We start from the raw sequence: 23095 nt of genomic DNA, 5'->3' as shown, positions 1-23095 counted from the left end.
CCGGAGAGGACTTGTTTCGTGTCTCACAAAAATATGCTCGTTCAGAAACGTGCCTGAGAGGTTCCGCCGCTGACTACAAATACCTGAGCGCTTTATGTTCCTGAAGGAGGAAGTCCATCCAGTTTTATTTCACAGAAGGTTGTGCGGTGATGTAAGTTTGTTTTCTTAATGTCGTTTCTTTTTAATTAGTATGAGTTTGGGTTTTTACGATGCTCAGCACAATAAATAGGCGGGCCACGTATTAGCTTCCATAGCCAACCAGTCAGACAAGTAGGAAAGACTACAGAGAAAATAGGTGGTGGTAAAGTAGCTACTTTCATTTCATGTTCATCTGCGCCATAATTCAGTCTGATTAGAAATATACCTTTAGCATACCTAGTCATGAGAAACCGATGATTCAAATGTAGCCTAAAGCAGAGTGACCGGGTGTTGTTACTGATGAAGGGTGGTGCCAGAAACTCATTTTGTTTTAAGTGGACTCAAGTTTGTTTGAGAGGCATCATAGAGGCTGCATATAACATTCACATAAATAACACACATAAAATCATCTTCAATGAATGTATTGATTTTGTGATCATCATTTAGTCTGTCTATGTAATATAAAAACATGCACAAACAAAAACCAACACATAATACAATTACTTATTTATTTAATTTTTTTTTTTTACATTTTGTCATTTGGCTTAAACCCAAAGTGTAGAGTATATCACAAAGTGTGCTCTCAGATTCTCCAAAACCTCCTAAAAATATAGTAGACATAAGTTTGTATGTGCCTACTGGTTTATTTACTATCCTAAATGTTTCATTGTGGCTTTAAAACAAATGTTGACTTAAGCAGACTGGATAAACAAGTTTCTTGTACAGTTATGGCCAGGGTGTACCTTTGTCCAAAACTGCATGTGTAAAGCATTGTTCTGCTCACACACTCAGAGTGTTGGCTGATGGGTGGTGTCCATACTGTTAGTGTTAATGGCCATTATTAATAATCCATCACTGGGTTGTATTAACTGATGCCCCTCCTCTTTTTTCACTCTATTTCTCATTCCCTCTCATGCTCTCCTTTATACTCCCTCTTCTCTCATGTCAGATAGTGTTCTTGGTGGATTGCCGTTTTGGAAATCTGTTGTCTAGCAATACAAGCAGAAAGCCAACTTAACTTTAAGGTAAACAAAACAAATGTCTTTGTGCTTTTAGTGTTTAGTTGTAATGAAAACCTGCAGACTCTTGAGACTCGGTGGCACTATTTGGAGATTGCTGCTGATTTATTTTTTGTCTCTTGTCTCTGTCTGTCTGTCCACCTGTAGATTAACATTTTGTGTGTTATCATTTTATTGTTACAGGTGTGCAACACATTAGCCATCAATTGTGCTTTCATGTCAGCTCTCTTTTTCTCCCCCAAGGACAGTTTCTGCTATCCTGCCCTCCACTTACTTCACCAACTTTCAGAGAATTGATCACTGTTACCATGACTGCCAAGCCCACCCAAACTCAACATGAAGAGGCCTACATCTCCCTGATGAAAGACTTGAAAGAACTGGATCTCTGTGGTCCCTGTGTTCCCAGCGATCTTGTTCTGATTGGAGACCATGCCTTTCCTTTAGCAATGAACAGCCGAGGCCAGGTCCTGATGGCGGCCTCTCTGTACGGCCGTGGAAGGATTGTGGTCTTGGGTCATGAGGGCTACCTGACCACCTTTCCTGCTCTGGTAGAGAACGCTCTGACCTGGCTGAGAGGAGATGCATCTGAAAACTTGTTTGTGGGGGTCCACAACAATGTAAAGGGAGTGGCTGATAATCTCAGCACATCCAGCTTCCAAGCCAAAGTTGTGGGGGGCTTTAGTGACGATCTGAAAGTTGGTGTGTATGTGACGGATGCCTACAGCGTGGGTGCAGATGCGAAGAACCTGGTGGCATTTCTGAAAGCCGGAGGAGGAGTGCTGATAGCTGGACAGGCATGGAGCTGGGCTACAGATCATCCTAAGGAGAACACGCTGCTTCAGTTCATAGGGAATAAGGTGTCTGGGGTGGCAGGGATCTACTTCTCTGAGCATGTAGGTGAGGTAGAGTGCCTGCCTGTGTACCCTCAGATCCCATCCTCCTGGATGGCTGTAGTGTGAGTAAATACCACAATTCTCTCATTTACAATGATATTTTTTATTTTATTATAATAATTATAATACACATTTTATATGTGTTATTCCTTATTTTATTTAAAGATTTTAAAAATGTGTTTGATGAGACATGTATTTATCATGTCATAACACACTGTATCTCATAATAGGCATCTCTCTTTCACTCTCCTCATTTCCCTTCCCTAATACAGTATTGGTAAGGACTTTGAGGACGACTTGGAGTTCTTACTCCAGGAGGTGTCAGAGTTTGACATCCGAGGTGGAGCAGTGCCTTCTGAGGTTCTGGTTCATGGCCCATTAGCCTTTCCCATAGGGACAACAGACGATGGACGGGCGTTCCTGGCAGGAGCTTATTATGGGCAGGGACGGGTCATTGTTGTGACACATGAAGGATATATGGGACGAGAGGTAGAATCTACATTAAAGATTGGTTTTATAATTTACAGTTTCATTAAATGAATAGAAATCGATCTTCATTAGTTCAAATTTGCTCATATACATGGGTGTTGTATAGTTGTATAAAAGGTATTATATATCTATATTATTGATAGTAATGATCTCAGAAATGAAATATGATGACTTTTCATATTTATTTGGTTACTCATTCATTTCTTGCCACAAGAATTTGGCTCTCTGCAGTGTACTGATTAAGATATGTGTGCATTTTTTGTATGATTGATGAACTTCTCCCTGTCTTGCTTTAATTCTCTTCTCCCAGACGCTGGCTCCTTTTTGGAAAAATGCCATTCATTGGTTGGATGAAGGCCGACAGGGGGTTGTAGGTGTTGTGCAAGATCATGCCCTCAATGTTCTCAGCAAATCAGGGTTAAAGTGTGAGAAGTCCAACTTCAGGAAAGACCTGAGTGTATTTGTATGTACAGCATACAGTGACCAACATGTGGAGGAAATCCAAGACTTTGTGGCAGAGGGAGGAGGCTTGTTGATTGGTGGGCATGCCTGGCACTGGGCTCAGACACACCGTGGACAAAATCCATTGACAGATTTCTCAGGTATGATTATGCACCACAAGAAGTTGATAATGCACTGCACAGTCCATCCCATGATAATGTAACACAACTCAAAACTACCACATACACTAGCAAATATATACAGGTTCAGGAATGCTCAGGAAGCTACAGAATCACTAAAGGACTACAGGAACTGAGCCCCTGGGCTGGTTGAGAAAAACAGGGCTCAAGAACCAAAGGGAACGTTAGGAGATAGGGCAGACAAGACATTTTGGTAAAGGTAATACACAGAGCTTGGTCCGCATTTCCGGCAATAAGTCGGACTTGTTTCCAGTGAGAGTTGGACTCCGCCAGGGCTGCCCTTTGTCACCGATCCTGTTCATAATTTTTATGGACAGGATTTCTAGGCGCAGCCAGGGTGTAGAGGGGGTCCGGTTTGGTGACCTCAGGATTGGGTCACTGCTTTTTGCAGATGATGTGGTCCTGTTGGCTTCATCAGACCGTGACCTCCAACTCTCACTGGATCGGTTCGCAGCCGAGTGTGAAGCGGCCGGGATGAAAATCAGCACCTCCAAATCCGAGGCCATGGTCCTCAACCGGAAAAGGGTGGAGTGCACTCTTCGGGTCGGGGATGAGATTCTGCCTCAAGTGGAGGAGTTCAAGTACCTCGGGGTCTTGTTCACGAGTGAGGGAAGGATGGAACGGGAGATCGACAGGCGGATCGGTGCGGCGTCTGCAGTAATGCGGACTCTGCACAGATCCGTCGTGGTGAAGAGAGAGCTGAGCCGAAAGGCGAAGCTCTCGATTTACCAGTCGATCTTCGTTCCTACCCTCACCTATGGTCATGAGCTTTGGGTAGTGACCGAAAGAACAAGATCGCGGGTACAAGCGGCCGAAATGAGCTTCCTCCGTAGGGTGGCTGGGCTCTCCCTTAGAGATAGGGTGAGAAGCTCAGTTATCCGGAGGGAGCTCGGAGTAGACCCGCTGCTCCTCCACGTCGAGAGGAGCCAGATGAGGTGGTTCGGGCATCTAATCAGGATGCCTCCCGGACGCCTCCCTGGTGAGGTGTTCAGGGCACGTCCCACCGGTAGGAGACCCCGGGGAAGACCCAGGACACGCTGGAGAGACTATGTCTCTCGGCTGGCCTGGGAACGCCTCGGGGTCCCCCTGGAAGAGCTGGACGAAGTGGCTGGGGAGAGGGAAGTCTGGGCTTCCCTGCTTAGGCTGCTGCCCCCGCGACCCGACCCCGGATAAGCGGCAAGAAGATGGATGGATGGATGGATAATACACAGAGGGATTGTACAGTAAATATAGGCAGGTGGTTGTAAGGTAAGGTACTGTACATAATACAGTAAGCACACAATTGAGGGTAATTTATCTTATGAACTGGAGCTGGTGAGGGAGTCAGGCAAGCAGAGAACACTGAGGACATCATGAGGTCAGATGGGGAACAATAAGACATGTAAGCAATTTATAGGCTACTGCTCTGTGGGATTTAAAACCAAAAAAAAGGTTGTTTGTTCTTTCAGGGAACAAGATCCTGAACAAAATGGGCTTGAGTCTGTTGGCGGCAACAATTGGAGCAGGGTGTTACAAGGCCCCTGTGCCCAGCCAGGCCATCAAAGACACCTACCACTTCCGCCACCTTCTACACCGCTTTGCTGGTCATGTAACCAAGGGGCAGCAACTTACCCAGCATGAGGAGAAATGTCTTAAAAAACTGGGCAGTGACTGTGCCAACTACTTGCGCATGCAGGCTCATGACTGCTCCTCCTACAAGCAGGTGGTGTCCACACTCACTGACATCTTAAAGAGTTCAGGCATGCCTCAAGTGAGTAGACAAAATAATATGAACAATTTATACAGTATATTCCAGTAGAATAACGCAAATCTTTGGTGGCTTTTGGTGATACAGAACTGTGCCAAAGCTTTATACTGCACACCATAGCCACTGTATGTGATTATTATACTACAATTATCAACTGATAGGTGCTATTTATGTTCTTTAAAGGTATGTGACAGCTGCCCTGTGAAGAGTCCTAAAGACCACCTACTCCTCAGCGTGGGGGCAGAGGTATATAAGGTTTGCCCAGATCCTGATGACCTCCTGCCCTACCTCATCAAGCATAATCCCTTGATGCCAGTGGTCTATAACCACAAGATCAAGATGAATGCCAACACAGCAGGTCAGACCTCATTATTGTCAACAAATGTGTGAACTACTTTTTATTCAACTTATAATACAGTATGAGAACACTTGTGTATGTGCCATTGACAGTTTATCTGCACAAGTTCAATATGTTGCATTAATGCTTGTGCTTTTACATTGAAATATCGACACACATTATTAAGAATAAAGTGAAATTCATCTTGTAGATTTTAAACATACTAATATCAAGTTTTGCTGTATTGTGCATGTGATTGTGTGTGTGTATCAGGAGGAGAGGAGTGGATCAGTACAGGTCTCTACCTCTCTCCTGGTATGAAGACCTACATAGCCATACCAGCAGAGATTGTCAACAAGGGATGGAAGGTACTGTACACAATAAAACACTTATTCATTTTGTGTTTCTTAGTGGGGCTGTGTGTGTTACCGCCCTGCCCTCAGTGGAGGTCCAGTCTTACACCCTGCAGAGGTAGCAGGCACCGGCCCCCACCATCTACTTGCCTGTACCCGTAACATCTTTCCTAATCCGCCCCAACCCCTGCAGTGGCAGCAGGCTCCACACCCACCCCAATCATGTGGCTGCAATAGTCCCTAAAACATTGTGAAAGCAGGCCCTGCTGTCAACATCTGTCCCCACCAGCCCTCTGTCCCAGTCCTGGCTTTGTTTGCTCACTGCCATTCCCCAAGGAGAATAATGTCACCAAAAAACCTGGGACGCTGCTTTGGTTCTAAGTCCCCATCTGCCTATTCATTACTGCCCAGGTGTCCATTCTCCCAGAGACAAATTATCCCAAAATTCAGTGGAGGAAAAGTACTTTGTGGCAGATTGTAAAAGTTATTCAGTCCTCTCAGGCTATTCAGTCCTTGGATACAGTCTGTTGCAATTGTTACCTTATCGATTCATCTTTGCAGCTTTGCATCCTTTTAAATACAGTACAAACTATACTTATATAACACATATTCTATCTCCTCTTCAGATCCAGATAGGCTGTCAAACAGACTATCTCAGTGCTGCAGAGTTGAAGAGAGCACCCTGCGTTCATGAGCGATTTCCTGTTACTACAGAGATGATGCAGGTGTGGCACCTGTGGGGAGGACTCATCTACCTAGTAGCCCCACCCAAAACCCAGGCTAAGGGGGTAGAGGTCACCGTGCAGATGGCTGTACCTGCTCCATATTATAAATCTGGTGAGTCTGTTGTGGGTGAATGGTGTTTGTATGTTCTCATGGTGTTAATGGAAGGCATGTAGTGATATGTTCCCAGTGTAGAAGGGGATTTCCAGCAGCTTGTGGCCATAGTACTTAATGGTGCCCATACACTCTGTTTGAGCTCCACACAGAGCTGAGTTACAGTTATAGTTACAGTATAAATCTAATATTTACTGTACATTCTTAAGCATTCTTAATGAAAGCCGGTCATTGCAAAGATATTTTCTTGGAAACTTACTTCATGATGAGATCCTTCATTCTGTTCATTCTTTTCAGGCGTGACAACACCAGCTGATTGGTCCTTGCTGCGCACAGCTCCCTCACCCTGGGCAGAGCTGGAGTTTGAGAACATCATCCTCACTGTACCATCAGATGCCGTTCGGAACCTGGATCGCCCCGATGAGTTAGCAGCACACTGGGATAACATCATGAGGGGGATAGCTGACCTGGCTGTCATACCACACAAACTTCCTCGTAAAGAACGCTTTGTAGCAGATGTGCAGATTTCCCATGGTAAATCTGTTTGGCTTAGCCTTTTCTTGCTTATTCTGTCGAGAGCCACAGTAAGATAGAGTTTGTCCAGACCTTCACTGGGCAAAAAAAGCAGCACACACCATAGATAGGTGACCTGTCTATTATAAGGCAAACATATAGCAGACAACCATTCACACTCCCATTTCATTTCTACAGGCAAACCCAGACAGACATTGGGATAACATGCAAAGTCTGTGTAAAGGTGATAACCACTGCACTTAGAATATTGTGTTTGCCATCTATAATATACAAATTGGAAATCTTAGGGACATGAGCACGCACCATATCATAACCTGCTACATCCGGACATTTTTCTAGTTAGAAATTGAAACATACATTTCCTTTTTAAAATTATAAATTGAATGAGACATTTTGTAGCAAGACATGATTACATGAAGCTTGTATTGTTTGCTTTGCTCTGATGCATGATCATGCATTACAATATGAGGTACTGTAATGTTTTGGTAGCAGCGCTATGAAACCTGAATATAAATTGCTATAACACTTTTAGTTTTGACTAATTTTCCTCTCTTCAGGTTGGATGCATGCAGGTTATCCCATCATGACACACAAGTCTACAGCAGCTGATCTGGTCAGCATTGACCATGCTAGGACTAAAGGCCTGTGGGGCCCCATCCATGAACTTGGGCACAACCAACAGAGAGGCTGCTGGGAGTTCCCATCTCACACCACAGAGTGTACATGCAACCTCTGGTCAGTGTATGTGCATGAAGAGGTGCTGGGGATCAACAGGACAAAGGTGGACTAGATCGTTCTTTATATATCAATAGAAACAACAAACTCCTCCTTTTTTATCATATGTTGAGAGAAGTATTTATCTTTTCATTGGGATTACATTCTTTTAAAAGCCCTCCGTTTTGTCTCGTTCAATGCAGGCTCATCCAGCTATGACATCAGAACAGCGAAACAGCCGAGCAAAGGAGTATGTTAAGGGTGGCAAGAAACTCGGCAGCTGGCAAATGTGGGTTGCCCTGGAGACATATATGCAGGTGAAAAGGAATAACTGTATATTACATTATGTAGAGAAACTATGCTTGGATCGCTTTTTAAACAGAATCACAAAAAGAAAGCAAATAAGCCTTATATGACCCAGTGAGGCTTTAACAAAGCTCATTACACACCAGATAACAAAAAAGGAGTGACAGCATTGCTTTTCTTTGACACAACACTCTTCTTTCTTCTTCCATGTAGCTCCAGGAAAGGTTTGGTTGGGATGCCTTTAAGAAGGTGTTTGCTGCCTACCACAAGATGAGCAACTTTCCCAAAGACAACAAAGGAAAGATGAACCTGTATGCTGAGACTTTCTCTACGACTGTGGGGATGAACCTGTCTGGATTCTTTAAGTCCTGGGCCTGGCCCATAGAAACAGCCACTGAGGAGAAACTCTCCAACCTGCCTGCCTGGAGTGACCACCCCATGATCCAGTATGACTGAAGTGTAGACTGCCGCTGATTCATGGGCTGGGAGATGGGTATATTGATATTGTGGATTTAGTTTACTCAGTTGACTGACATTCTGTTTTCTTTTTTATTGTTGTTTCTGACCATATATATTGCACTATTTTTTCCCCCAACATTATATTTATTGAAAATGTTTCAGGATAGGTCAGCTTACATCACATACATGCAATCACACCATATCAACATATAAACTGATCAACATTACAGAAGAACATCCTCTCACACAAATACAATTACAGATATATAAGACAATTAGGGGTATTTCCTTTCTCAGTTTCATCACTGATTATGCTATCACCTACATCAGTTTCACTATTCACTCTCCACATCCTCCGCTATAGCCAAACTTCCCACAAATACAGCAAAAGATCCCCATATTTTTTCAAATAAACCTTGCTTCCCTTTTTGTATGTATGTTATTTTTTCAAGAGGCAAGGTGAAGAGCATTTGCCTGGCCCAAAAAGTAATACTTGGACTACAAGTTTTTTTCCAAAGCATTGCAATAGATCTCTTAGCATGTAGAAGACATATATTGCACTATTTTAAAGTGACTCTTACCTTGTTTTGCATTTCACACAGCACTTTGAAAAAACTTGAACGGCAACAACCCCTCCTCCCTCCTATGCCCCCGCCCCCCATATGAGAGTGGAATAATGAGTTTCTGTGCCTGGTGGATCTCTCTAACATTTTAGAGTGCCATTACCTTATTAATAGCATTTTAACCTAAACAAAAAAAATGTGCCAAAATGTAACAAAGGTAAGGGTAGCTTTAAAAGAAGAAACATCAGTCACGCAGTTTACAAGACATATATGCAGCTTTTAAATGATGTTTCTTAATTTATTACTCTACCAATGATTATGATCATCTTTGGTCAACTGATTCAACATGTCACTGCTATACTCATTTTGCACAGACTGTTTTTTTAAGACAGGAAGCCAAACACAGTTAGTGAACATCTGGAAGTTGGTGTGTATGTGACAGAAGCCTGCAGTGTGGGTGCAGATGCAAAGGACCTGGTAGCATTTCTGAAAGTTGCAAGAGGAGTGCTGATAGTCGGACAAGTGTGTAGCTGGGCTGCAGATCATCCTAAAGAGAACACACTGCTTCTGTTCATAGGAAATAAGGTGTCCAGTGCGGTAGGGATCTATGTCTCTGAGCATCTGGGTGAGGTAGAGTGCCTGCCTATGTATGCATCAAGAAGACTCAATATTGAAGATCAGTTAGGAAAACAGTGAAACTGCCTCATTTGTTAATGCTGCATTACTACTAATACCAATATTAAGCAGACGCTGTTTATGTTATTTTTCCAACTGAACATTGCTTTGCACTTTTTAAGATCATGCCTATAAAGCCTTTTTATGATGGGAACATAAATGTATTTAATGTAACTATATTGATATTTGATATTTGACTGTTGATGCAAAATACACTAATAAACTTTTCTTTACTCCTCCGCTACACTCTAAAAACAAATATTTTTGCTATTAAAAAAACAGCGTTCATCAAGCTGTTTCAGATGAAATTATGTCAAACCAGCAAACTACATTAAGTTACGGGAATTAGCTTTTCCTCTACAAAAGGTTATTTCTAATTACCACATATTTAATAATTGGCAGCATAAACAAGTTTTTAACTTGATTACTCAGAAATACTAGTTTTCTTCATAGTATTTAAATCTTTTTTTAAGTTAAATGTACTTAATAACCATAATTATGGAGCATAAATTATATTATATACATATTATATTTTCTTTAGTAGCTTTTCAGGAATTTCTTTCATCTAGTAGCTTTGAAAAATAATTTGTACTGTGTGGCTGATGATGGTAATTTCCATCACTCTTCCATGTACGTGTAAAAAAGAAGCGATAACAAGATAGATCAGTGTGTTGATCAATGGAGCCATCCTTTATTTGATTTTAACCCTGACACACACATACACACCCAATTACTCAATCAAGCTTAAAAAGCAGGTAGCATCAATACGCTTGGCAAAAAATCACTATCAAATGAATTATACTGAATTTCACAAAACACGATAATGGTAAAACCTCTTTTTATAAGAAAAGAACGTTCCTAACATAATATAATCTGTGTGGGTGATTTCCAATAACTTGCAATTCAAAGATAATTTTCATTATTATAATACAAGCTGTCCTTGATCTTCCTGATTCTCACTCCTGTAGCTGCTGCCTGTTCAAGAGCTACAGGAGTAGTAGTAGTAACAGATGAATATTTGCTACTACCACCAAGATCTGCACCCGTGGCGCGCCCTAGGCTTCCGTGCTCGTCGCGGCCTTGCCCTCGCGGCTCCTGTTGCGTCACGTCAATCAGTTTGGTGGAGCACACAAACAGAAGAACGTTAAGCAGATACCTGCTAACTGCATGCTTCTTGTCAACATTTGTTAACATAATCTTGATATGAAAAAGCTTGTTCTCTTGTGTGAGGGATTTTTGTGTTATGTGGGACTCATTGTGTCAGGTGGGCTGAAAAAACTGTTAACATCTAAGCCTCAGGCATTTTGTTATACTAGATAAGACATCAAAAGCAAACTGACCATCTTTTGACCTAGTAGGGGGTCAGCACATGATATCAGTAGTCAGGCGCGGAGCCAGTGGCTCCTCACGGAGGGGGCGGGGACTTCTAGTGGGCCCTTATATACTATTGGCTGTATCAAGATGCAAGATGAGCCTATTTTATATAAAGAACCTACATCAGAGCCTTATCAGAAGGTCTGCCATTAAGTCACGTTTGCTTTTTACACAGAACCCAACGGAAACGGTTTATTGCTGCACCTGTATGTGATTTTACACAGCGAGTCTGCTTTTCAGATTCATTCAGAGGTGAGACAAGTTTGGAACCTTATAAGGATCCAAAAGCTGCTGTGCAGTTAACAGTTCACCTTAGATCTAATCTGCGGTAGGCTAACTGGCTGCTGTCCAAAGAGACTGAATAAACTGATTTATCCCCAAAAAGAAAAAGAAAAATCTTACTTTGAACCATAAAATATGCAATAAAATCATAGATTAACGAAAGAGACTCAATTTGCTTGGGCGGATTTGGGTCATTCAAATTTAATTACCTATTAATTGTAAACAATCATCTAGCTACATAAAACAAAGTAAATAACATCCGACATTAGACATTGTGCAGTGGCAGCCTGTAGCTGATCAATCAGTAGTGGTAATAAAGGGAAACGTACTGAAGGGCGGAACAGAAAGAATGTGGATATGAGGTGTGTTAATGAAGCACCATGGACAGCATGCTGCAGTGCTATCTGAAACCAAGACACATGGATCAGATTCAGAGGTGTTCTGCAGCAGAAGTTTCCATAAGCCCGTCATTATCATCATGATCATCAATTCCACTTTTATCACTAACTACAGCTGTGCCCTCATTCAACTCATCCTCACCACTATCACCACCCTCTTCCCCTGTCTCCTCATTATCTTTCTCCTTGGAGCTAGCTGCGCATTCCTTGCTAACTTGGCGAGAGCTATCAGCAACAAGACACTGGCTGGATGTGGAGGGTTGAGTTGGTCAGAAGTTCGTGAGAGGAATACAAGAGGCCACAATATTCTTCCTTTGCTCTTGCTCTTGATTTGTTGCCTACTTTATTACTTTGTCACCCGGTCTTATTCAAATTCCACTGGGAGGTACTGTATAAAAGCTGAAACTAGTTGTTGCTTGGCAGAACAACTGTGTGTCCTTCTCCATGCTGGCAAAGAGAAAGATTCATCACTCCATCATCTGTACTTTTCTTCAGAGAAACTTTTCGTACAAGAACTTCTTCTACACTTGTCACAAATTATTTAGTAATTGCATGTTTAGTGATGTTGATGTGATGATTAAATATTATTCTTTTTTTTCTTTTTGAGTACAGCCTATTATTATAATATTATATGGTTAAAAAGAAGCCTGACTCTACTTATTGGGTGGTACTAACTAGATCTTTATTGGATTTCAGAATACAGCAGCACTTTAATCATAAATTGCCATTAGTGACAAGCCTTGTTCAGTTAATCATTGACTGGGCATTTAGTATAATATGGTGGCTGATGTCATGCTGTGTGTTTGCATATAACAGAGATAGAATAAGTGCTTATCCAACAACACCCTTATGTTCTCTACTCATAAACAGACCAGTGGCAGACCTTAGTAGAGTAGACTACATATTTTACTCCTGTGTGCCGGTTGGACTTGTTTAGACATGTAAGTAGGTTTGTTTGCTACTTGTTTTACACATTTTGACTCACTGCTCACTGTTAACAGTTTCTACACAATACACACACACACACACACAATGAAATACGACAGGATTTGAGTATGTTACACAAGATTTCTTTTTAAAAACTCGAAGTAGACATGGAGCCCATAAACGTGAGGTTTAGTCCAATATGCAGACAGTGTCATGGTTGAGGTAACCACTGGAATAGCACAATACCTTTATTTAAAAGGGAGAGCAGGCAATGTAGGTTGAGGGAAAAGGCAAGGGACTACATTAGATCAGTAGGCAGGTATAGGTCGGCAACAGGCAGGGAGAGAAATCAGGCAAACAAGGGAGCAAGCAAAAGGCAAAATCCAAAAACAGTCAGGAGTTCAACACAAGTAGGCAAAAACAGGCTAGATGCAAAATAGGGAAAAAGTGTGGAAGGTGCCTTTAAGAAGGTGTTTGCTGCCTACCACAAGATGAGCAACTTTCCCAAGACATCAAAAGAAAGATGAACCTGTATGCTGAGAATTACACGTTTTGTGGGGATGAACCTGTCTGGATTCTTTAAGTCCTGGGGCTGGCCCATAGAAACAGCCACTGAGGAGAAACTCTCCAACCTGCCTGTCTGGAGTGACCACTCCATGATCCTTGATACCCAACTTAATGCCAGTGCGGCACATGCAATGGAAAGGAAAATAAACATGCATTCTGAGCCAACCTAATATAAAATATATGATACTACATGTGGTTGCTCCCTGTGTATCAGATATAATTTCCAATAATCGTATGATTCTTTCCCTACCTTTCCCTACCTCAAAAATGATGTTTGTGCCACATTATAGATATCTTTGAGTTGACATGACAACTCAAACACAGTACAGCAAAGTTCATACACATAAAACAAAATGTTGTTGTTGCTCAAAGACGTATGACATTTCAGATTAACCTGTCTGGATTCTTTAAGTCCTGGGCCTGGCCTATAGAAACAGCCACTGAGGAGAAACTCTTCAACCTGCCAGACCGGATTAAACACCCCATGATCCCCCATGATGTAGTGATTTCAAATAACTGAAATGGTTGCTAAAGTTAATGCAGGGAGATGGGTATAATGATTTAGTGTATTCAGTCCTCTGGCATTCTGTTATCAAATGTCTCATATCTAATGCTATACAATAAACATTAGTTACATAGTTGACCAGCTTAGTTTAACCTTTTTAACATGGAAACTTACATGTCTTAAATGTAACTGGCCTCTTAACAAAGATATCTACACCTTATTGGTATTAATGGAAAATGTAGACTCAATCATAACACTACTGATCACAGAATAATTAATCTTCTAAATCAGAATCACATCTGAATAAATGTAACTCTGACTCATAATAATACTACTTATTGTATATCACTTTACCTCCCACAATCAAGTCATTGAACCTTTACACTTAAGGTTATCAGTCGCATATTGCCATCAGTGACAAGCCTACTTCAGTTTATCATTGATTGGACACTTGGTATAATCTTTAACACTTCATTTGTTTGTATCCATTAAAGATCTCTTATCGTGCACATACATACAGAATGTCTAGTTTCCATTTCACATGTTACTGCAGTTTCTGCTGGAGTCAAACAGCAAGCAGAAAACTGAAAGTATAGCATTGCTTAGGATCCTTAATATCTTAGTCTCAAAGCTTTAAAATCCAGTAAAACTAAAATTCACAAGTCTGAAGTAATGAGATACACCTCATAAAGAGAACTGAATACAGTATGGATAACAAAAAGGTTAAAAACCGAAGCAGCAAACGTAACCTTTTGACCTATTATAGGTTTAGAGCCAAAGATGCTTGATCCTACAACTTGCCATGCAAGTTATAGGGGACTAAAACCACAGTTCTTGCCCAAAAAAGGAGTGATTAGAGAGACAATGGTAAATGGTAAAACCCTCAGGGGTTTTGCTTCTTGAGGTCCCACCTTCTAATTCTTTAAATAGTCCCTCCTGGCCTGCTCACTCTTATTCATATTCTTGTTCTTTACTCTTGCCAGGTAGTGTTGTTGGTGGCTTGTCTGTTTGGAAACATCTAAGACCATCATCAGAAAACCAACTCAATTTTCAGGTAAAAGTCAATTTGTTGTCTTTGGTTTTTCTGAATTGTTTGGATCTGATGAAAACCTGAACTGCTGATTTTCCTTTTGCTCTGAGCCAGTTGAACTGTAGATCAACATTTTAATGTTATATCTACATTGTCATATATGTGTACATTTTATACTCTATCAGTGCTCTCTCTATCCCTACAGGACAGCCTGATTGACACAACAGAACTTCATCTAGGTACAACTGTACTGTCGTACCCTTCATCCAGCCTTCAGAGCATCAATCCTTGTCACCATGCCCAACCAGCTCACCCAGTCCTCCCATGACAAAGCCTACAGCTCCCTGATGAGAGGCTTGAAAGAGTTGGACTTCAATGGTCCCTGTGTTCCCTGCAATCTTGTTCTGATTGGAGACCATGCCTTTCCTTTAGCGGTGAACAGACAAGGCCAGGTCCTGATGGCGGCCTCTCTGTACGGCCGTGGAAGGATTGTGGTCTTGGGTCATGAGGGCTACCTGACCACCTTTCCTGCTCTGGTAGAGAACGCTCTGACCTGGCTGAGAGGAGATGCATCTGAAAACCTGACAGTGGGGGTCCACAACTACGTAAAGGGAGTGGCTGATAATCTCAGCACATCCAGCTTCCAAGCCAAAGTTGTGGGGGCCTTTAGTGATGATCTGAAAGTTGGTGTGTATGTGACGGATGCCTACAGCGTGGGTGCAGATGCGAAGAACCTGGTGGCATTTCTGAAAGCCGGAGGAGGAGTGCTGATAGCTGGGCAGGCATGGCACTGGGCTTCAGTCAACCCTAAGGAGAATACAGTCTCTCATTTTCCAGGAAATAAGGTGTCTGGGGTGGCAGGGATCTACTTTTCTGACCACTATGGGGAGGTAAATATCCTGCCTGTCTACCCTCAGATCCCCTCATCCTGGATGACTTTAGCGTAAGTGTATACTTCTTTTTCATTTCAAATATGTGACTTTTCTTTTAATCTGAGAACTGCTCCATGTGTAGTGTGTTGCTGATCATAAAACTATTATTAATTCCTACATGTCCTATTTTTCCAATTTGAGAAACGTAATCAACATATGCAATATTGAAAATATTTGTAATTGAATGTATGCAAGGATTCTGCAGAAATGTCCCTCATAGTTTTTGTCTGGGTTGTAATATGCAAATCCATGATCCACTGTACTGACACACTTTGTATTCATCATACCTAACTTTATAAAGTAACCATGAACAATTTTCAAGATTTTCTTTAAAAAAGTCTACTTGCAATCAAAGAAACTGCAAAAAAATCTAAATTATTTCACACAAATCTTCATTCTACTGAAAAGTTAATTTAAGAATACTTATAGCAGGCATGAAGTTTTTTATGTTTGAATGTTCTTGTCCTGCTCCTCAATCACCCTGTATGTGTCTCTCTTTCTCTTCCCTCAATTTACTCTTTGCTAAAACAGTATTGGTAAGGATTTTGAAGATGACTTGGAGTCCTTACTGAAGGATGTTTCTGAGTTTGATCTCCCGGAAGAATCATATATGTCTGAGGTTCTGGTCCATGGTCCACTAGCCTTCCCCATTGGTACCACCAAGGATGGACAGGCATTCCTGGCAGGAGCCCACTATGGGAAGGGACGAGTCATTGCGGTGACACATGAAGGTCTTCTGTCAAAGGAGGTGAAGTCCGACTTAATCAATCTTATAGCCTCCTTTAAATTAATTTGATTTTCATGTAATGATGAATATTTTCTCATGTAGTTTGTGTAGCATCTACATGGTATTTCATGTCATTGATAAGATGAGCCTCATGTAGTGTAAATATGATTATTAGTTTAAGGCCACCAGCAATTGTTTGCATCTGCAGTGTGCTAAATAATGTTACATACAGTTGATTTGCCAACTATCTTTATGTGATTAATTATCTATATAACTATCTCTTTGGGAATGACGCCTTTCTTTATAGATGCTGGCTTCATTTTGGGACAATGCCATTAACTGGTTGGACCAAGGCCGGGAGGGGGTTGTTGGTGTCGTGCCCAACCTAAGCCTTTACAGCAAGCACAAGTCGGAGAAGACAAACTTCAGGAAAGACCTGAGTGTATTTGTATGTACAGCATACAGTGACCAACATGTAGATGAAATGCATGACTTTGTGGCAGAGGGGGGAGGCCTGCTAATTGGTGGGCATGCCTGGTACTGGGCCCAGACACACCATGGACAAAACCCAATGACAGATTTCTCAGGTATGATAATGCACCGCAATATTTTGATTCTGTTGTGACGTTTTACTGAGCTTGGATACATAAGAGACAATGCTACATGAGTAACAGATTTACAGTCTCAAAGTACAAGAAGAACAGAATGCAAAGGCAGGAGCTAGCAGGAAAGACAAGATTACTATTGTCATATCAACTGCTGATGGTGAGTAAGTCAGTCATAGAGGGAGAGCACTGAGGACACCTTGAGGATAAATTGGGAATGATGGAAAAAACGGAAACACTCACATATATTTAATTGGTTAAAAAATCATCATCTCCTGTATATTGTGCAGGTGGCTGTAAAATGTATTGCTGTGGTGCAGAAAAAATTACAATTTTCAATTATTTCTATTAAAAATATTATAATGGCATAAACAAATTATTTTAAGAATTGGTTATCAGGTTCAGATCAGGCCTGACAGTGCCAATTATGGGTTTGGCTGGGTCTTCCACAATTGCATTTTAATATCCAAAATGTATTAATCTACTTTTGTGTACCTTAACCATAACTCGTTATTATCAGGCTACTGTTTTATGTGTAAAAAAGGGACCTGAATGAACTTAAATCTAGAAGAATGTTGAATAGGTAACACCCCACACTTTTTATCTGGAGAGTTCTGCCTCCAATTGGAAAAGATGGCACAGACAATAAACTAACTCTGGGCTTCAGACACTACAAACTAGCTCCAATGCAAACCAATGGATGATGTCCCACCTTGCTACATCCATTTTTATATAGAGTCTATGATTAATCAATCAAACCCCTAACCATAAAAGATAAATGTTACAGCACAGTTGATGAAGTCAGATTTGTTTATCTGTGTTTCAGGAAACAAGATCCTGAATAAAATGGGCTTGAGCCTGTTAGAGACAATAATTGGAGGAGGTTTGTATGAGGCCCCCGTGCCTAGCCAGGCCATGAAAGACAACTGCCACTTTCGTCATCGTCTACGTAGCTTCGCTGGTCATGTCATCCAAGGTCAAGAACTCATCATGCATGGAGAAGATCACCTTAAAAAACTGGGCAGAGAGTGTGTCAGCTTCTTGAACATGGAAGCTCATGACAGCTACTCCTATACACAGGTTCTGTCCATCCTCACTGACATGTTGAAGGCGGGCATGCCACAGGTGGGCAGTGAATTACTAATTTTCTATTATTGTTATTAGTATTCATATGAAGAAGGCCTCTCTTTTTGTTTACTTAACCCACCAAGTTATAGTACATTTCATGGATTCAGTTCCTTGTAAGTAAATCTGCTAATGACACTTTTATGGCCTTTAGGCTCAGTGCAGTTTCTGTTTCTCAGGAGATGCTTTATCATCAAGCCCAATAGTCTGTGATAATAACAACATCAAACAGACATAGTCTAAAGTCTGCTAAATTCTCTCCTCTCTTGTTACTTTCTTCAACAGCTATACACTATTTACCTAATAATTCATATTCTCTTCCTTTCAAGGTGAGTGAGAACAACCCTGTAAAGAATCCCAAAGACCGCTTTCTCCTCAGTTTGGGGACAGAGGTATATAAGGCTTGCCCAAATCCCAATGCCCTCCTTCCCTGCATCTTCAAAGACAGCCCCATCATGCCTTGTGTCTACAACCACAGGATCATGGTCAAGGCTAACACATCAGGTCAGTCCTAGTATAGACAAATTGTGATATAAATAATTGTGAGAGATTTTGCTGTTTAATGTGTTGCAGTATTGTGTGGTATGAATTTGCATTAATGGGTCAGATGAAATATTTCGGTGCCTGTTTTACATGCATCTGTATAACATTTGCTGCTCTCTGTGTGTGGTAGGATGGGAGGAGTGGCTTAGTACAGGTCTGTACCTCTTTCCTGGTATGAGGACTGACATGATCATTCCACCAGAGATACTCAACAAGGGATGGATGGTACAGTACACAAAATCAAACAATTATCTATTTCTGTCTGTTCAAAGTGCCAGAATCACAAATAGGCCTATGTCTCATAGGGCTTTATGCACACCCTCTGTCCTTAGATTACCATTTCAAATATGGCAAAAGCAACCAAGTTTACTGTTCTTCAGTTAATAATAAATGTCACTCTGTATTGGTGTATTTAAAATCAAACACACATTAGCGTTTAAAATGTTAAAGGTATATTACATTGGTTAATTAATTGATGTTTAAATGCACACATAACAGTAATTAAGTTGATTGCACTTGCCTTTTATTTGATTATTTCATGTGCAATTTTGCAAAAATGTATTAATGATAGAAACAGAATAGAACGGACATATCATGAAGTTATGTATATTAAGTTATATATATATATATATATCAGTCCTATCACAAGTCGTTTGATTTATTGTTTACATATAACTTTTCTGAACACAGGTTAATCTTATGCAGCCTTAAGAGAGAGTCAATGTAATGGCATCACATAACATGCTCTTACTCCGTGCAATCTCTCATTGAGCTTTTCAGACAGAAATGCTTAATTATTGGGTTTACTTTCTATATCGTAGAAAAAAATGGGGTAATTCTGTAGATTACACCCCACAATCTGGGAATGTACGAAAAATGTTTATGTAAGTATTGTTTAGGTATGGAAAACCACAACTATCTATCTATCTTGAATTAATTGCTGATTTAGGTATTTGCTGGGGAATATGAATATATTTTATAATAATATATATTTGTATAATCTTCTCATCATATTTTTATTTATTCCATTATTCCATTCATCTATGCCTCTTGTCCATTTTGCATTCATCTATTGAAAATCAAACTTCTGTACTGTAGACCTCTCATTCAGATTTTCAAAGCAGTAACACATACTCCATCTCTTCCTCAGGTTCAGATAGGTTGTCAAACAGACTACCTGAAGGCTGAAGAATTAAAGCGAGCGCCACGTGTTCATGTGCGATTTCCTGTTACCACAGAGAAGATGCAGGTGGACAATCTGTGGGGGGGACTCATCTACCTGGTGGCTCCACCCAACACACAGGTGGAAGGGGTAGAGGTAATAGTGCAGAAAGCTGTACCTGCTCCTTATTACAAATCTGGTGAGTGTGTGTGATACTCTCCTTATCTTTCTGTATTTAAATTAGTTTTTAGTTTGATTAGTTTATATTTTGATTAAGATGTTATTACAAATGTGAACCATGCAACCACAAAGTCATTAAACTAGTATCATTATTTGAATATGCACGCTTTCAACAGACAATAGATACATACACAGATACATATTTCAAAGCTCTGTTTTGATTTCAATGCAATGTTCACCTCTTTGTCCTCTTCAGGTGTAACAACAGCAGCTGATTGGTCCTTGCTGCGCAAATCTCAATCCCCTTGGGCGGAGTTGGAGTTTGACAACATTGTCCTCACTGTACCATCACATGTTATTCGGGATCTGGACCGCCCTGATGAGGTGGCCGGACTCTGGAATGGCATCATGAAGGGCGTTGCTGAACTGGCTGTCATACCTCACAAATTTACCCGCAAAGAACGCATTGTAGCAGATGTGCAGATTTCCGTTGGTAAGCGTGTTTTGCGGTTACATTCTCACACATTCAGGTGTTTTTTTCTGCTGCTATGTTATAAAGCTCAGTACAGTGACTGAGCTCACAAATGGCATCTCTTCTCTACAGTACTGTCTGTATCACTGCAAAGACCATATCTGGGAGTTTCTCTTCAAGTAGATTTCCATAGCCATGGAAACCTGAAGATACATCTCTGTAACACCATTTGTTCTACTTATATCTCTCCATCCAGGTTGGATGCATTCAGGCTATCCTATCATGATGTATTCATCTATAGCAGCTGAGCTGGTCAGACCAGATGATGCCAGGACAAAAGGCCTGTGGGGAGAAATCCACGAACTGGGACACAACCAACAGAGAAGCTGCTGGGAGTTCCGACCAAATACCACAGAGACCACGTGTAACCTGTGGTCAGTGTATGTGCATGAAGAGGTGCTGGGGCTCAACAGGGCAAAGGTAGTGTGAATTCTAATATTCTAATTCACCCACAACTTCATCAATAAGCAACATAGTATTTACCTTTTACCTATTATTACATCATTTCTGTCTTTTTATTTCCACTTGCTTAACATGGTACCATGATGAATGTAATGTCTTCAATGTAGGCTCATCCATCCTTGACCTTAACAAATCGAAGGAGTCGTATAGAGGAGTATGTTAAAGGAGGCAAGAAACTCAGTGACTGGAATGTGTGGGTAGCCCTGGAGACATATCTGCAGGTAAAGACAACAACTCTATATAACAGTCTGTAAAGAAAATATGCTTGGGTCATACCAGTGTAAGTGCACTTCAAAGCAATCTTTATTATTACAAAAGACAGAAGTCAAATTATGTTCAGTATCATGTGCTGTGATTGGCTTCTCATGTTTTCTGCTAACCAATAAGATGGGAATTCTTATCTTCATCATCTTCTTTGATAAAATGAGTAACTATGTTATATGATCAGGTGTGTGTGTCATAATCTGCTGACCATGACACCACTTGTGTGTGTCATAGTCTGCTGATTGAGTGAACACCATTGAACATTGAGTGATCATCATGTATGTTAAAATGATAAAATCTACTGATTAACCATTGTCCTGATTGTATACACATTATGACGTGACTATTGTTCTTACATTGTTCTGATGGTAGAACAAGTACATCATTTTACGTTGCCATCACCATGGGATATTTAATGCTGTATAAATTATGGGTGTAGTATGCATGAAGGAATCAAAACTACACTCATTTCCAATGATTGGTAATGGACAACTAGAGAGAACAAGAGGGTTGCTTAAAAGTTTTGACTGTTCTGTGCTGCACCAAACAGCATTTCAGAGTTCAGAGGCTTCCTGGAGTCTCCACTGGTCCTGGAGAGGGCATACTGGGGCATTCCATAGTTCTGTTGGAACTCATGTGTGACATAAACATGGAAATTTTCCCCTTCTCTGCCAGTGTCATCCAGTGTGACATGAACATGGCATGAGTCATTGGTTATTGAGGTCCTATGTATTGGAAAAGTAAAAAAAATCCAACTTTCACAATATGGCATTATGATACATCCTCTGGGGACCATGAATATATATATATATATATTCTTTTACAAAATGTACTTACAATCCATCAAATTGTTAAGATATTTACTCTTGACCAACATGATGTCGTACTAACCAACATAATAATATACAGCCCTGTTGTGGCATGGCTGAAATTGCTTCTCAAGACTAGTTGTTGCAGTTAATTTATCTGTCTCATTAACTTTCAACCCTCCATTGGCACACTACCTTTCCTGTGTATTCACAACCTCCTCTATCTCTGTCTGTTTCCATGTAGCTGCAGGAAGAGTTTGGCTGGGATGCCTTTAAGAAGGTGTTTGCTGCCTACCACAAGATGAGCAACTTTCCAGAAGACAATGAAAGAAAGATGAACCTGTATGCTGAGACTTTCTCTAAGAGTGTGGGGATGAACCTGTCTGGATTCTTTAAGTCCTGGGGCTGGCCCATAGAAACAGCCACTGAGGAGAAACTCTTCAACCTGCCTACCTGGATTAACCACCCCATGAGCCAGTATGACTGAAGTGTAGACTGCCGCTGATTCATGTGCAGGGAGATGGGTGTTGAATATTAGTTAATGTGTGTTTATAATTTGTTATGAACAATAAGCAGATTGTTATTATGTAGTAGTGATTTCAAATATTAAAGATATTTTGCTAATGTTAATACTAATCAAGATATTAATGGTGAGTTTGGGATTAAATAAGAAATGACAGTTCTGTGCTGAGACAATCCTTCTGCAAGATTCAAAGTACTTTTCAAAGCACTGGCATAAACCATTCATATGTAATTCAGTTGAAAAGACAATCTAGGGTCTCCTTTCAGGGTTATATTAACTAATCATATTACAGGTATGCGGACATGTTACAGATCAGTAAGCTGTATCTTTCCCTTATAGATTGTATGCTTTCAAGCTACATGTTTATCAGTTTTCAGTTTGGGCTGTGCTTATAAGTCTGACAATTAGGCTATGTATGTTTTCCAGTTGTGTATGTTGATATT

General features: G+C 40.7%; 2 protein-coding genes across 3 annotated transcripts; both read left to right on the top strand.

Moving 5' to 3' along the window:
* Positions 1-102: 102 nt before the first annotated feature.
* LOC128360184 (TRPM8 channel-associated factor homolog) lies at positions 103-9117 on the top strand. Of its 2 annotated transcripts, XM_053320555.1 has the most exons (14): positions 103-151; positions 1092-1163; positions 1401-2112; positions 2323-2539; positions 2850-2913; positions 3013-3141; positions 4629-4930; positions 5111-5285; positions 5538-5632; positions 6244-6454; positions 6752-6988; positions 7546-7769; positions 7906-8019; positions 8222-9117. In XM_053320555.1, the coding sequence occupies exons 3-14, from the start codon at positions 1466-1468 to the stop codon at positions 8462-8464; spliced, it is 2658 nt and encodes an 885-aa protein (XP_053176530.1). In that variant the 5' UTR covers positions 103-151; positions 1092-1163; positions 1401-1465; the 3' UTR covers positions 8465-9117. The 2 variants fall into 2 exon arrangements, with proteins under 2 accessions (XP_053176530.1, XP_053176529.1); XM_053320554.1 differs by having other exon boundaries at positions 2850-3141.
* Positions 9118-15084: 5967 nt separating this feature from the next.
* On the top strand, positions 15085-22616 carry LOC128360185 (TRPM8 channel-associated factor homolog). Its single transcript, XM_053320556.1, has 11 exons — positions 15085-15731; positions 16252-16468; positions 16755-17034; positions 17879-18177; positions 18507-18681; positions 18851-18945; positions 19871-20081; positions 20319-20555; positions 20791-21014; positions 21164-21277; positions 22374-22616. The coding sequence occupies exons 1-11, from the start codon at positions 15085-15087 to the stop codon at positions 22614-22616; spliced, it is 2742 nt and encodes a 913-aa protein (XP_053176531.1).
* Positions 22617-23095: the final 479 nt, after the last annotated feature.

The sequence above is a fragment of the Scomber japonicus genome, chromosome 6 (genome assembly GCF_027409825.1).
Source record: "Scomber japonicus isolate fScoJap1 chromosome 6, fScoJap1.pri, whole genome shotgun sequence".
Classification (NCBI taxonomy): Eukaryota; Metazoa; Chordata; class Actinopteri; order Scombriformes; family Scombridae; genus Scomber; species Scomber japonicus.
This window is presented reverse-complemented; position numbering and strand designations above follow the sequence as displayed.